Genomic DNA, 13,906 nt, shown 5'->3' with positions numbered 1-13,906 from the left:
AGTTAAAAAGGAGCTCAGAAACTCATAAAAAAGATTACAATGGTAACAAAAAATGTCACTGCATATTTTCAAAATTATTTAAAAAATGAAGACTATTAATTTAAACAGCATGGCACAGATAACAGCCCAACAGAGCTAATTAGAGCCCAGGAAGAGACATGCACACAGCCATGACAGAGGTGACACCAAAGAGTCGTGGGGAGAAGACTTACTTTTCATTAAATGATGCTGGGATAACTGATTACATTTATTTTAAAAACAGAACTGGACCGACACGTATCACCACACACAGATACACAAAACAATTACAAATAAATTAAACTTCTAAACAGAAAAAAGGAAAAAATAACTTTTAGAAGAATATGTAACATGGGCGTCCCTCGTGGCTCAATGGTAAAGAATCCGTCTGCCAACGCCGGAGACACATGTTGGATCCCTGACCCGGGAAGATCCCACACGCCTCAGAGCAACAAGACCATGCGCCACAACTACCGAGCCTGTGCTCTAGAGCCCAAGAGCCGCCACAGCTGAGCCCACATGCTCGAGAGCCCGTGCTCCACAAGAGAAGACACCACAAGTGAGGAGCCTGCACACCGCAACCAGAGAGCAGGCCCACTCGCTACAGCTGGAGGAAGCCTGTGCAGCAGCGAAGAGCCAGCACAGCCAAAAATAAATGAAGTGAAAGTCACTCAGTCGTGTCCGACTCTGCAAATTCTCCAGGCCAGAATACTACAGTGGATAGCCTTTCCCTTCTCCAGGGGATCTTCCCAACCCAGGGATCAAACCAGGTCTCCTGCATTGCAGGCGGATTCTTCACCAGCTGAGCCACAAGGGAAGCCCAAGAATACTGGAGTGGGTAGCCTATCCCTTCTCCAGCGGATCTTCCTGACCCAGGAATCAAACCAGGGTCTCCTGCATTGCAGGCAGATTCTTTACCAACTGAACTATCAGAGAAGCCCAAAAATAAAGAAAAGTATACACAAAAACTTTTATTTATTTTTGGGCTTAACTGACAGCATCACGGACTCAATGGACATGGGTTTGGGTGGACTCCAGGAGTTGGTGATGATGGACAGGGAGGCCTGGCGTGCTGCAGTTCATGGGGTTGCAAAGAGTCGGACACGACTGAGTGACTGAACTGAACTGATACACACAAAAAAGAATATGTAACAGCACATCTTAGTGTTAGATTAACATCTCATGGGTTGATAAATTTCTATTAAAACTAAGAACTTCTGCTTAGCCACAGATACTATAAAGAAAATGAAAAGACCAAACATCTTATGGATTGATAAATATCTACTTAAATTAAGAACTTCTGCTTAGCAACAGACACTGTAAAGAAAAACGAAAAGATCAAACACAAAATAGAAAAGTATCTGGGACTCGTGTAAACAACAAAAGATTAATACCCAGAATACATAAAAGAAATTCCTGTGGGTGGAGTACCATGACATCTGAATTTTTTCAAACATCTCAGAAAATAAACAAATGAATAAATAATAAATACACATATATGGATATACATACATACACACATATTACAACAAAGCAAAGAAGGCAAATATATTAACAGCTGATGGAAATAAAGGCCATTAGTTTTCTTTCCTTTTCTAATACTTGAAACTTTTATAGCAATAGCTGGTGGAGGCAGGGCAGGAGGATGATGGTATGCAGAATTGCTACAAAGCAACAGAAGAAACTGGCTTAAGGCTTGATAATCATTTTCAAAACAGGAAATTCCAAAAATCAAGATAAACAGAAAAAGATGGTCATTCTCATTAGTAATCAAGAAAATGCCTATTAAAACGACACTGAGGAAAGAAACAATTTAATGCCCATGAGATTGTCAAAAATTTAAACTGTGACTCTATCAGATGTTTAAGAATATGTGGGTTAATGGATACTCCTATAAACTGATACACATGTGTGCCTGTGTTCCTGCATTGAGGCATACACCAACACACTATTCAGTGGTACCGATGAGCCTCACTACACAATCAACATGTATCAATCTCAACCTAACTTTACGCAAAAGAAAATTAAGTCTCAAAAGAACATGGTGCCAGCCCACTTATACAGAGTTCAACATCTAGAATCAATCAATCTAGTATTTAGCAATACACTCAAAAAGGGAAACAAAGTAAAGAAAAATTTGCAAAAAGAAAAAAAATTTTTTAAGAAAAACAAGAAAACCTTGGTGAAGTTTATCACCAAAGTCAGAACAGCGGTTACTCCTTGAAAGAAAGTAGAAATTTCAATCCAGAAGAAACAGAGAAGAATTCTCTAAGCAATCAGCCTTTTGCTTTTTAACAGAGTGAGAGTATGCACTTTTAACCACATCCATACAATTCACCTTGGAGAAGGAAATGGTAACCCACTCCAGTATTCTTGCCTGGAGAATCCCATGGACGGAGAAGCCTGTTAGGCTACAGTCCACGGGGTCGCAAAGAGTCGGACACCACTGAGCGACGGAACGGAACGGAACGATACAATTCACATACTCTTCTGTAAGAAAAGAACCTACATTCAGAAATACCAGTAGGAGCTGGGAAAACAGTTTTCTACATTAAAAAAATTAAATCATCGAAGACAACTGGCTTAAAAATTATTTTACCTTCAACTATGTCCTGAATACATTAGACAAATTTGCTTGAGAACTGCTACAAATGAATTATTTTTCAAAAGACAAATCCTTTTTTAGAGGCAATGTCCACCTCTGACTTTGTCATTTTATAGGGACAATGTTAGTGAACGTGCTGCCAAAGCATACACTAAAACGTCTCCCAAATATATAAAATTTTCATAAATTAGAGAATTCTAAACTCTCTTCCCTCTTCGTGAAAAATATACAAGACCTGACACACACACCAAGAGAGAATAAAAGACAAGTGTGTATATTCAGTTAACTCCACCATTACATCACTAGCTATATCATGATGTTACAATTAACAATACACACACACTGCAAATATTCTTCATAGTATGTACTCGATGACAAACACAAGGGGGTGGGGAGGACAGATCTAATGAAGGACACCACCCCATGGGTTAGAACAGACCATCTTTTACTCCATATTAATCTAAGTTTTATAAATTAAAGACACAAAGTTCTGAAACTTTGTTAACACCATTTAAAAAATCCCTGGAAGACTCCTTTCTCCTTTGAGCTCCTGTATTTTGTTCTTTGGCATGAATGCACTTGACAGATTCCACTTTATAGTTTTATCTCATCTCCCACAACAGGTAGATGTGTGCATGAACATAAAGTCCACCCTCTTCATCCGTGTGCCCCCTGGGTGTGCCTAGCTTGAGGCCTTGAATGATAAACCCAAACATGTCTTTGGACTACAGATAAAGATAACTTAATTCTCATATTGTTGATACAGCTCAGTTCACTGGCTTCATGCACACCCCACAGGGACAACTGACTACACATTCACCCTACAGGCTGAGACGTGCTCTCAATGCCTTTCTGGATCACTAGGGGAAAACTGCAGAGATTCTTCTGTACTTGGAACATCATGCCATTACCATAACATGCATGAAGTAATGAACTCAAAAGGAAGATGTTTGTTTTGACATTTTTTTTTTCATTCCTTAAGGAATGCTTTTAGCCTATGGCTTTGCCTTGGGTGAGACAATGTCAAGGTTTAAAGCAAACAGAAAAATGCCAGCCTTTGAGGTCAGTTATAAATCCTCCTCACAGTCACACACAGGAGCTACTTATGCAAGTTGGCTGGTTGGCCAGCTGGCTGGTTTTCAGCCATTAAGAGTAGCAAGAGAAGGGATGTGCATAAACTGAAGACACCACATCACATAGTAACAACTACTTAATATTAAAATCAGTGGATGCTGGTGGCAGCTTCCTTGTTTCTGAACCACAAAATGGCAACATGACAAGATAATCACTGGGCCATCGAGGCTGGCAGAAAATTCCTTGCATACACCTGGTTTACTAATCTGAGTTACTGGTAACTGGAAGTGGGGGATTAAGGATATGTTATTGAGAGCTACTTAGGTTGTTTATATTTGCTATGCAAGACATTTAAACAAGTGAATGAGAGCTGGTTTCTCACTTGCTCCACTGTAGGTCACGGGCTCACAGTGGCTTGTCGGGATTATTTAAATTCAGGAGCGGTACAGCACTTGGTTGACAGGCTCAGGCACCGCTGCAGGCTACAACCCTCACATAGTGCCCGAAGGGTTATTACAATTGCAGGCGTCTCCTGAGGACAACAAAGGAGCCTTACCCCTTCCCGAAGGCACCTCATTAGCACCGTGTATGCAGCCAAGGGAACAGCCCAGCATTCTCGGGGGTTCTTTATTTTTTCTTCCTAAAAATGAAGTAGAAGGAAAGGCAGTGAGGCTAACAGCACAGAAGATGTTAACCCTTTCAAGAAAAAAGGCTAAGTTTCATACAGACACATGACTCAGAACTTAACATTCTACTGCAAGTACTACTTACAACCTGCCAATTATGACCTGATGAGGGGTCCTTTACTGCAGTGTACATACAAAGGATTTCTTCTGTTTCCCAGTATGTCATTTATGATGCTGATAAGCTCCCCTCAGCAACAGCTAGATAGAAAGAACCAAGGGATGACAGCATGATCTGGTTGATAGAGAAACCACTCCATTGATAACCACAGATTACAATACACATACTTCTACCTAAAGGTACGACATTATCTGGAATGACTTGAAAGCACAGAACATGCAGTTTGGAGTAGTATCTCTGGATAATCCACAGGAACAAGGAAAACACAGTATGTTACCTAGCAAGATGAAGCTCAACAAAAGCAAGAAACTAGGATCAGTGAGTACACTGATTTTAAGGATATCAGGAATAAGTCTTTCAGAGAAGAACTAATTTAGAAAAATAACCACAAGAACTTTCCTGGAACCTAACAAATAAAGTCACAAAATCAATCAGGGGCCACAGAGAAAGGTGAAAAAAATAATAAAAAACACTCTGGTTATAGCAGAAGAAAGTAGGTTCTGCTTAGACAGAATATTTCTGTTTTAAGATTGTCCAAATGTTAGAAGTGGTACCTTACCAATCCTAAAGTACTTAATACCCATGATGAGAATTGCGACTCGTTAACACTGTACCCTTAATCAGGAAATGCCACCCATGGTCATAATCTAGCCATTATCAACCAGAGCTGCTCCAGCTCAAAAATCGCTAGTTCAGCAACCAATTTAACTTTCAAACACAATGTGCCTCCCTCTTTCAGCTCATTTACTCACGACATCCACCACCACCTCTCCTTAACATCCCTGGACCCCACTCCCCATGTTCCTCGCCTGTTTCTTTACCCCAGTCTATCCGGTATCCACCGTGGCTGCCACTGAGATTCCTGGCCTGTTATTCAATCACTCTTGACAAAGGCCAGAAGGACCTCATCCTTTGGAGTTCCACTGTCTCAGGTCTGGGGAAACGCAGCCTTACGGGAAGGCAGTGGCTTCTTCTCTCTAGGCCTGTGGTCAGACAGCTGGGCTCTGGGAGGGCTGACACCAAAAACACAGACTCCATGAGTGACACAGGATGGGGAAGCCTGGGGACCTTCCATGTCACTCACCAGGCCTGCCTCTCTCTGATCGATTCCCTCCTGAAAAGCTACAGCATTTCAACCCACTGCCCTCCCAAAACTTCACTCTTCTTCTTCACAAAGACCATGAAAGTTACAAGAGAGGAACCACGCACTCACCTCCACCTGCAGCTGGCTGCTGCTCATACCCTGGGTCTCAGGAGGACAGGTTCCTCCACCCCTTCCATGCGGGTTCACAAGTCTCCCCCCACTCTTCTTCCTTCAGGGTCGCTAGCTTATGGACTATCCCTTCCTGCTCCTAAGTGTGCAACATCGTGTCTCCAGGGGATCCTTCCTATTTCCACCAGACTCACTGTCATCTCCATTTTCAAAACATTTCCCCGCCCCACACCCCTTGGCTCTTTCCCACGGTGATGCCCACTTTACACTGACTTCCTCAGGATCCCACGTCCCTCTATCCTCAACACACAGCAGTCTGACTTCTTCTGCCTCCCACTCCATGGTAAATAAATACACAAAACAGCTCTTCCTGGGTTCCTGGTGACTTCTGTATCCACTCAACCCAGGGCACTCTTTGTAGTCTTTTTCTTGGACCTTAAGTTCCACATTCAGCCCCATAAACTCTTTTCTGAAATACCCACTCCTCTCCTGATTTTGCTCCGACTTCACTTACTCACAGTTAGGGTCCAGAAGCTTCTCTTACAATCCTCCCATCTATTCTCCACATTGAAACCAGAGTCACCCTTGTGGCACTTAAGTCAGATGACATCCGCACCTTTCTTATAACTCTTAACCAGCTTCCTCTTGCTCTTAGGATCAAAACCCAGGCCCCCAACTGGGCTGAGGAGCCTTCCATGGTCACATCCCTGTCTCCTGCAGCCCTGCCTCCTGCTCACTTCCCTCCTGTCCCACTGGCCATGCTGCAGCTCAGGACTGGGGGAAAAAAGCACCTACTGTGTGCCAAGAACTCTTCTAAACAACAGTCATGCAGCTGTGAGCAAGACAGACAAATGTTCTGTCTTAATGGTGTTTAGTGGGGCGGGGTAGGGGGGCAAAAAAAAATTTTTTTTAATTAAAATAAACAAGGTAAGACAGTCATGCAAGCTATAAAGAAAAGCACAGCTGGCCAAGGGGTTAGAGGAAGTCTATATGTAAAGGGCTTCATTTCATAGTTCTCAGATTCAGGAGGAGGTTCTCTGCAGAAATCCACGCAAGAGAAGATGAATGGCAGATTTCTGCAGGTAAACACTGTGAGCAGGAAGAACAGCGAATGTACAAGTGTCACAGGAGGATCAGGGTGTGGGGGGTTCAAAGACCCATGGGGAGGCCAGTGAGGCTGGAAGGAGGAAGCGGCTAAGAGGACAGTGAGGACAAAGGTCATATGGGACCTGAGGAGCAGCGCCCAAGGCCCAGAGATGACGAGAGGGCTTTAGGTGTGACAACAAGGCAGACAGGGAGCAGGCAGAGCTCTAGCAGTGACAATGGTGGAGTCTCCTGTGCTTCCACAGGCTCGCTCCAGCTTAGGTCTGGGGAAAAGACTGCAGCGCACACAAGAGTGACGCGATGAGACCATCTGGGAGTTCTTACAACACGCCAGGTGACAGATGGCGATGTGCTGGACCGAGAGAGGCAAAACACGGGGACACCTGGACTCGAGCTCATTATGCATCCTCGACAAAAGGAAGAAAAATTACAGCAACTAAAATGTGCTGTCTCACACATTCCTCTACAGAATCACAGTCTGGACTGCTGTCCTCAAGCTTGTAACCTTGGGGTGTTGCCAGAGAGCCAAAACGTCAGGACGTCTGTCTCTATGTTACACACAGTATGTGTGTATGCACGTATGTATGTATGTGTGTGTGTACATACAGGTGTCGATCATTCAGGTCAGTCCCAGTAGGTCAGCGCTGCCCTGAGATCTTAAGGTTTACCTACATTCAAAGTTACAAGGCCACAAAACACACTCATCTCATGAAACATTAGTGATTTTTGTGAATATAATTTCCTGTCGTTGGTTCAGTTCAGTTGCTCAGTCGTGTCTGACTCTTTGCAACCCCATGAACTGCAGCACGCCAGGCTTCCCTGTCCGTCACCAATTGCCGGAGTTCACTCAAACTCATGTCCACTGAGTCAGTGATGCCATTCAACCATCTCATCCTCTGTTATCCCCTTCTCCTCCCACCTTCAATCTTTCCCAGCATCAGGGTCTTTACCAATGAGTTAGTTCTTCACATCAGGTGGCCAAAGTATTGGAGTTTCAGCCTCAGCATCAGTCCTTGCAATGAATATTCAAGACTGATTTCTTTCAGGATGGACTGGTTGGATCTCCTTGCAGTCCAAGGGACTCTCAAGAGTCTTCTCCAACACCACAGTTCAAAAGTATCAATTCTTCGGTGCTCAGCTTTGTTTATGGTCCATCTCTCACATCCATACGTGACCACTGGAAAAACCACAGCCTTGACTAGACAGACTGTTGTTGGCAAAGTAATGTCTCTGCTTTTTAATATGTTCTCTAGGTTGATCGCAGCTTTGATTCCAAGGAGCAAGTGTCTTTTAATTTCACGGCTGCAGTCACCATCTGCAGTGATTTTGGAGCCCAAGAAAATAGTCTCTCACTGTTTCCATGTTTTCCCGTCCATTTGCCATGAAGTGATGGGACCAGATGCCCTGATCTTAGTTTTCTGAATGCTGAGCTTCAAGCCAACTTTTTGACCCTCCTCTTTCACTTTCATCAAGAGGCTCTTTAGTTCTTCTTCACTATCTGCCATAAGGGTGGTGTCATCTGCATATCTGAGGTTATTGATATTTCTCCCAGCAATCTTGATTCCAGCTTGTGCTTCCTCCAGCCCAGCGTTCCTCATGATGTACTCTGCATATAAGTCAAATAAGCAGGGTGATAATATACAGCCTTGACGTACTCCTTTTCCTATTTGGAACCAGTCTGTTGTTCCATGTCCAGTTCTAACTGTTGCTTCCTGATCTGCACACAGGTTTCTCAAGAGGCAGGTCAGGTGGTCTGGGATTCCCATCTCTTTCAGAATTTTCCACAGTTTATTGTGATCCATACAGTCAAAGGCTTTGGCATAGTCAATGAAATAGAAATAGATGTTTCTCTGGAACTCTCTTGCTTTTGCCATGATCCAGCAGATGTTGGCAATTTGATCTCTGGTGCCTCTGCCTTTTCTGAAACCAGCTTAAACATCTGGAAGTTCACGGTTCACATATTGCTGAAGCCTGGCTTGGAGAATTTTGAGCATGACTTACTAACGTGTGAAATGAGTACAACTGTGTGGTAGTTTGAGCATTCTTTGGCATTGCCCATCTTTGGGATTGGAATGAAGACTGACCTTTTCCAGTCCTGTGGCCACTGCTGAGTTTTCCAAATTTGCTGGCATATTGAGTGCAGCACTTTCACAGCAACATCTTTCAGGATTTGAAAGAGCTCAACTGGAATTCCATCACCTCCACCAGCTTTGTTCATAGTGATACTTCCTAAGGCCCACTTGACTTCACATTCCAGGATGTTTGGCTCTAGCTGAGTGTGAGTGATCACACCATCGTAACTATCTTGGTCATGAAGATCTTTTTTGTACAGTTCTTCTGTGTATTCTTGCCAGCTCTTCTTAATATCTTCTATTAGCACTGACCAAACTGCCATTTTTAAACATGCGCAGTTTATGGTATGCCAACTATACCTCAATTAAGCTGAGTGAAAAGGTTAAAAAAAAAAAGACACACTCACTAAAAGAACTGGACTAGACTCCCATCCCTGATAAGATGGCAGACAAGATACCGGATCACTCTTCTAAGGAAAGCAGTTTGACTCTACATCCTTAAAATGCCTCAGAAAGCCGACAAAAAAAACAGAGAATAATCAAGCCAAAAATCAGCTGCAAGAGAAGGGATAAACAGAGCACTGAAGCTTGCTTTCATTCTCCGAGCCTGCAGAACTTGGTAACTTTGAGCTTTGATGTCAAGGCCTCAAGGGCCCAAGGTAGGAGTAAAGTTGATATAAATTCTCCAGTCCCACCCTCAAAGAACCACAAGGAAAGCTTTCACAAAACTTAGCACACAAGAGAATGTTCCAGCGCAAGAGGAGGGAGGAAGGGAGCTCTAAATACTAATTGAAGAAGACATCCATATTAATTATTAAGAATTAGCTCCAGTGTATATACCTCCATATACTTTTTAATACTGTGTAACTATGAAATGAAAAATGTTGTTCCACTTGCTCTATAAAATGAGACAAAGTAAGAATATACATTTCTACTTTCTCATTTGGGCAAAAATAACTCTGTAAGTATAAGTAAGATAAGCAACTGCAATGGTTATTTACTGGGGAACTACACAGAAGGGGACAGAAAAAGAAAAGAGCCCACAGGCTGTGTACCTATCTATACTTTCAAGGTCTGTAGTTTCATGAATGTGATATCTCTTCAAAATATAAAATTATCTGAGAATAAACTCAACTAAGTGAAATACACAAAAAAATTTATGAGTTAAATAACTTACATAAAAAAAAAACTTGTAATATAAATACATGGAAACATCATGTTTTTGTGCATTAAAAGACAACATACCATAAATGTACTAATACTCTAATAGACTCAGCACAGTTCCAAACACGTATTAGAAGACTCAAAATCATAAAGATATCAGGACTTCTGCATAGTCGATGCTGTTTTCAAAAGATGATTTCATAATTGGACAATCTGATTCTAAAATTTATTCTGACATGCAAATGACCAGGAAGAGCCAAGACATTTATGAAAAAAGAATAAGGAGGAGAGATTTGCTGTACCAGCTATCAATACTAAATATGGAACTAAGTGATTTTAAATACTGATGTTTTCTAACAATTACTCTAATTGCCTTAAAATGATGATTATCCAGAGTCAACTTAGATACTAACGATACTTAGGTTATATAACATTTAAGCAAGTTCTAGAACCAAAACAAGTGGAAACAAAGAACTTTTGATTAATTTATAACATACTGGCACTCATTCACACAGAGCATCACATGAAATGAATGACTCATAATGTATCTATATCTATTTAAGATATTCCCCCAAAAAGAGGTCAAAATCTGCAGTCACAAACTCTCACCATGTTATTAATAACAGCATGTGTACTAGGCACTCAGTCATGTCCAACTCTTTGTGACTCCATGGCTCCTCTGTCCATGGTATTCTCCAGGCAAGAATTCTAGAGTGGCTTGCCATTTCCTTCTCCAGGGGATCTTCCTGAACCAAAGACTGAACCCGGGTCTCCTGCATTTCATATTCTTTACCATCTGAGCCATCAGGGAAGCTTCCAGGTGGCACCAGTGGTAAAGAACTCGCCTGTCAATGCAGGTAGAAGTAAGAGACTCAGGTTGAATCTTTGGGTCGGGAAGATTCCCTGGAAGGGGGTTTGGCAACCCACTCCAGTATTCTAGCCTGGAGAATCCCATGGACAGAGGAGTCTGGTGGACTACGGTCCATAGGATCATGAAGAGTCAGACATGAGTGAAGCAACTTAGCACGCATGCACGCACATGTTAAAAAGTCATCTCTTGTGTTGTTGGAAGAGGGTGTTTGCTATGACCAGTGCGTTCTCTTTGCAAAACTCTGTGAGCCTTTGCCCTGCTTCATTTTGTACTCCAAGGCCAAACTTGGTGCTATAAGTAGGTAAGTTTATGTCACTGGGTATGTTTGTATCTGCTTTGGGAAACTCCAGGAGATGGTGAGGGACAGAAAAGCTTGGCATGCTATATACACATCCTACTGTGTGTATATTTACACACAGTGTTTTAAGTATCAGTGCTGTTTTTATACTGGAAGAATCAATGAAATCTTCTTGCCTAAAGGAGTCAAAGATGGCAGCAACCTGGGGACAATGTTGCGGGGAGGGGTGCGGGAGGGGCTCTGGTCCATTGGCTTTAAAATACAGGATGCTCGGGGCTGATGCACTGGGATGACCCAGAGGGATGATATGGGGAGGGAAGTGGGAAGGGGATTCAGGAGGGGGAACACATGTGCATCCGGGGCGGATTCATGTCAATGTATGGCAAAACCAATACAATATTATAAAGTAATAAGCCTCCAATTAAAATGAATAAATTTTAAAAAATAAAATAAAATACAGCCTGAGACTCTCCTACACTTTAAAGAGAAAGAGGCACTGGGAAAGAGGGAAGACTGACCAGGAGAGAGAGAAGAATCAGAAAGACACCAAGAGCCTCTCCTCTTCACAGGCAAAATTTTCATTGAATTCCTTACATATGCCCAAAGAGGCAAAATCAAAACACTTTGATATTAACACTTATGAGCCAGGAAATGTCAGAACACATCAGAGAGCAAGAGAGTTAACAAGATAGTCTTACCTCACTGGCTATAAGATAGATCAGCTCTCCCAGGGTTGGTAAAAGGCACTGCTTTAATTTGCTGTTCCTGAAATTTTCCCTGATTAATTCAGTTAAAAGAGTGATTGCCTGAAAAGAAGGGGGAAAATGTATATTATTTCATGTAGTACCTCTCAGTTCTTTACCCTATATGTAACAGGAAAGACATTCCACAAAATTCATCTGACATTTTTAACAACTGGTCTACAAATGATTTTCCATATATGGACCTTATTCCTGAAGAAAAAGTAGGAACTCTCCTAGACAATGATGGAAAGTTGCTGTTGTTGTTCAGGCACCAAGTCACGTTTGACTCTTCACAACCCCATGGACTGTAGCATGCCAGGCTTCCCTGTCCCTCACCATCTCCTGGAGTTTCCCAAAGCAGATACAAACATACCCAGTGACATAAACTTACCTACTTATAGCACCAAGTGGCCTTGGAGTACAAAATGAAGCAGGGCAAAGGCTCACAGAATTCTGCAAAGAGGATGCACTGGTCATAGCAAAAAGACGACCCTAAACATGGATGTCTGTCACCAGGTGGTCAATACCGAAATCAGACTGATTATATTCTTTGCAGCCGAAGATGGAAAAGCTCTATACAGTCAGCAAAAACAAGACTGGGATCTGACTGTGGCTCAATCATGAACTCCTTATTGCAAAATTCAGGCTTAAACTGAAGAACACAGGGAAAACCACGAGGCCATTCAGGTATGACGTGAATCAAATCTCTTATGATTATACAGTGGAAGTAACAAACCGTTTCAAGGGATTAGACCTGAGAGAGTGCCTGAAGAACTATGGACAGAGGTTTGTGACAGTGTACAGGAGGCAGGGATCAAGACCATCCCCAAGGAAAAGAAATGTAAAAAGACAAAATGGTTGTCTGAGGAGGCCTTACAAATAGCTGAGAAAAGAAGAGAAATGAAAGGCACAGGAGAAAAGGAAAGATAAAAGCATCTGAGTGCAGAGTTCCAAAGAATAGCAAGGAGAGATAAGAAAGCCTTCCTCAGTGATCAATGCAAAGAAATAGAGGAAAACAACAGAACAGGAAAGACAAGAGATCTCTTCAAGCAAATTAGAGATACAAAGGAACATTTCATACAAAGATGGACACAATAAAGGACAGAAATGGGATGGATCTAACAGAAGCAGAAAATATTAAGAAGAGTTGGCAAGAAGACACAGTAGAACTATACAAAAAAGATCTTCACGACCCAAATAACCAGGATGGTGTGATCACTCACCTAGAGCCAGACATCCTGGAATGTGAAGTAAAGTGGGTCAAGGAAGCGTCACTACGAACAAAGCCAGTGGAGGTAATGGAATTTCAGCTGAGCTATTTCAAATCCTAAAAGATGATGCTGTGAAAGTGCTGCACTCAATATGCCAGCAAATTTGGAAAACTAAGCAGTGCCCACAGGACTGAAAAAGGTCAGTCTTCATTCCAATCCCAAAGATGGGCAATGCCAAAGAATGCTCAAACTACCGCACAATTGCACTCATCTCACACACTAGCAAAGTAATGCTCAAAATCCTTCAAGCTAGGCTTCAGCAGTATGTGAACTGAGAACTTCCAGATGTACAAGTTGGATTTACAAAAGGCAGAGGAACCAGAGATCAAATTGCCAACATCCGTAGGATCACAGAAAAAGCAGGAGAATTCCAGAGAAACATCTACTTCTGCTTCACTGACTACGCTAAAACCTTTGACTGTGTGGATCACAACAAACTGTGGAAATTTCTTAAAGAGATGGGAATACCAGACCACCTTACCTGCTTCCTAAGAAAACTGTATGCAGGTCAAGAAGCAACAGTTAGAATTGGACATGGAACAACAGACAGACTGGTCCCAAATTGGGAAAGGAGTACGTCAGGGCTGTATATTGTCACACCGCTTGTTTAACTTATTTGCAGAGTACATCATGCGGAATGCCAGACTGGAGGAAGCACAAGCTGGAATC

The 13,906-nt window shown here is 42.3% G+C and overlaps 1 protein-coding gene across 4 annotated transcripts in view; it reads right to left on the bottom strand.

The window, feature by feature from the left end:
* ULK4 (unc-51 like kinase 4) overlaps nt 1–13,906 on the bottom strand; it is a 514,736-nt gene that overhangs the window by 419,680 nt on the left and 81,150 nt on the right. For all 4 annotated transcript variants that reach the window (XR_008684254.2, XM_055414560.2, XM_055414559.2 and 1 more), the window contains exons 18-19: nt 11,922–12,029; nt 4,254–4,337 (exon numbers count right to left, since the gene is read on the bottom strand). Coding sequence is in view for 3 of the 4 variants with exons in the window: in XM_055414560.2 (XP_055270535.2) it covers nt 4,254–4,337; nt 11,922–12,029 (192 nt within the window). In the remaining variant the exon portion in view is untranslated. The remainder of the gene's footprint in view (nt 1–4,253; nt 4,338–11,921; nt 12,030–13,906) is intronic.

This window comes from Moschus berezovskii, chromosome 24, assembly GCF_049115385.1.
Source record: "Moschus berezovskii isolate FMDL1 chromosome 24, NW_MosBer_1.0, whole genome shotgun sequence".
NCBI lineage: Eukaryota > Metazoa > Chordata > Mammalia > Artiodactyla > Moschidae > Moschus > Moschus berezovskii.
Note: the sequence above shows the minus strand (reverse complement) of the source record. Positions and strands in the feature narration are given on the sequence as shown.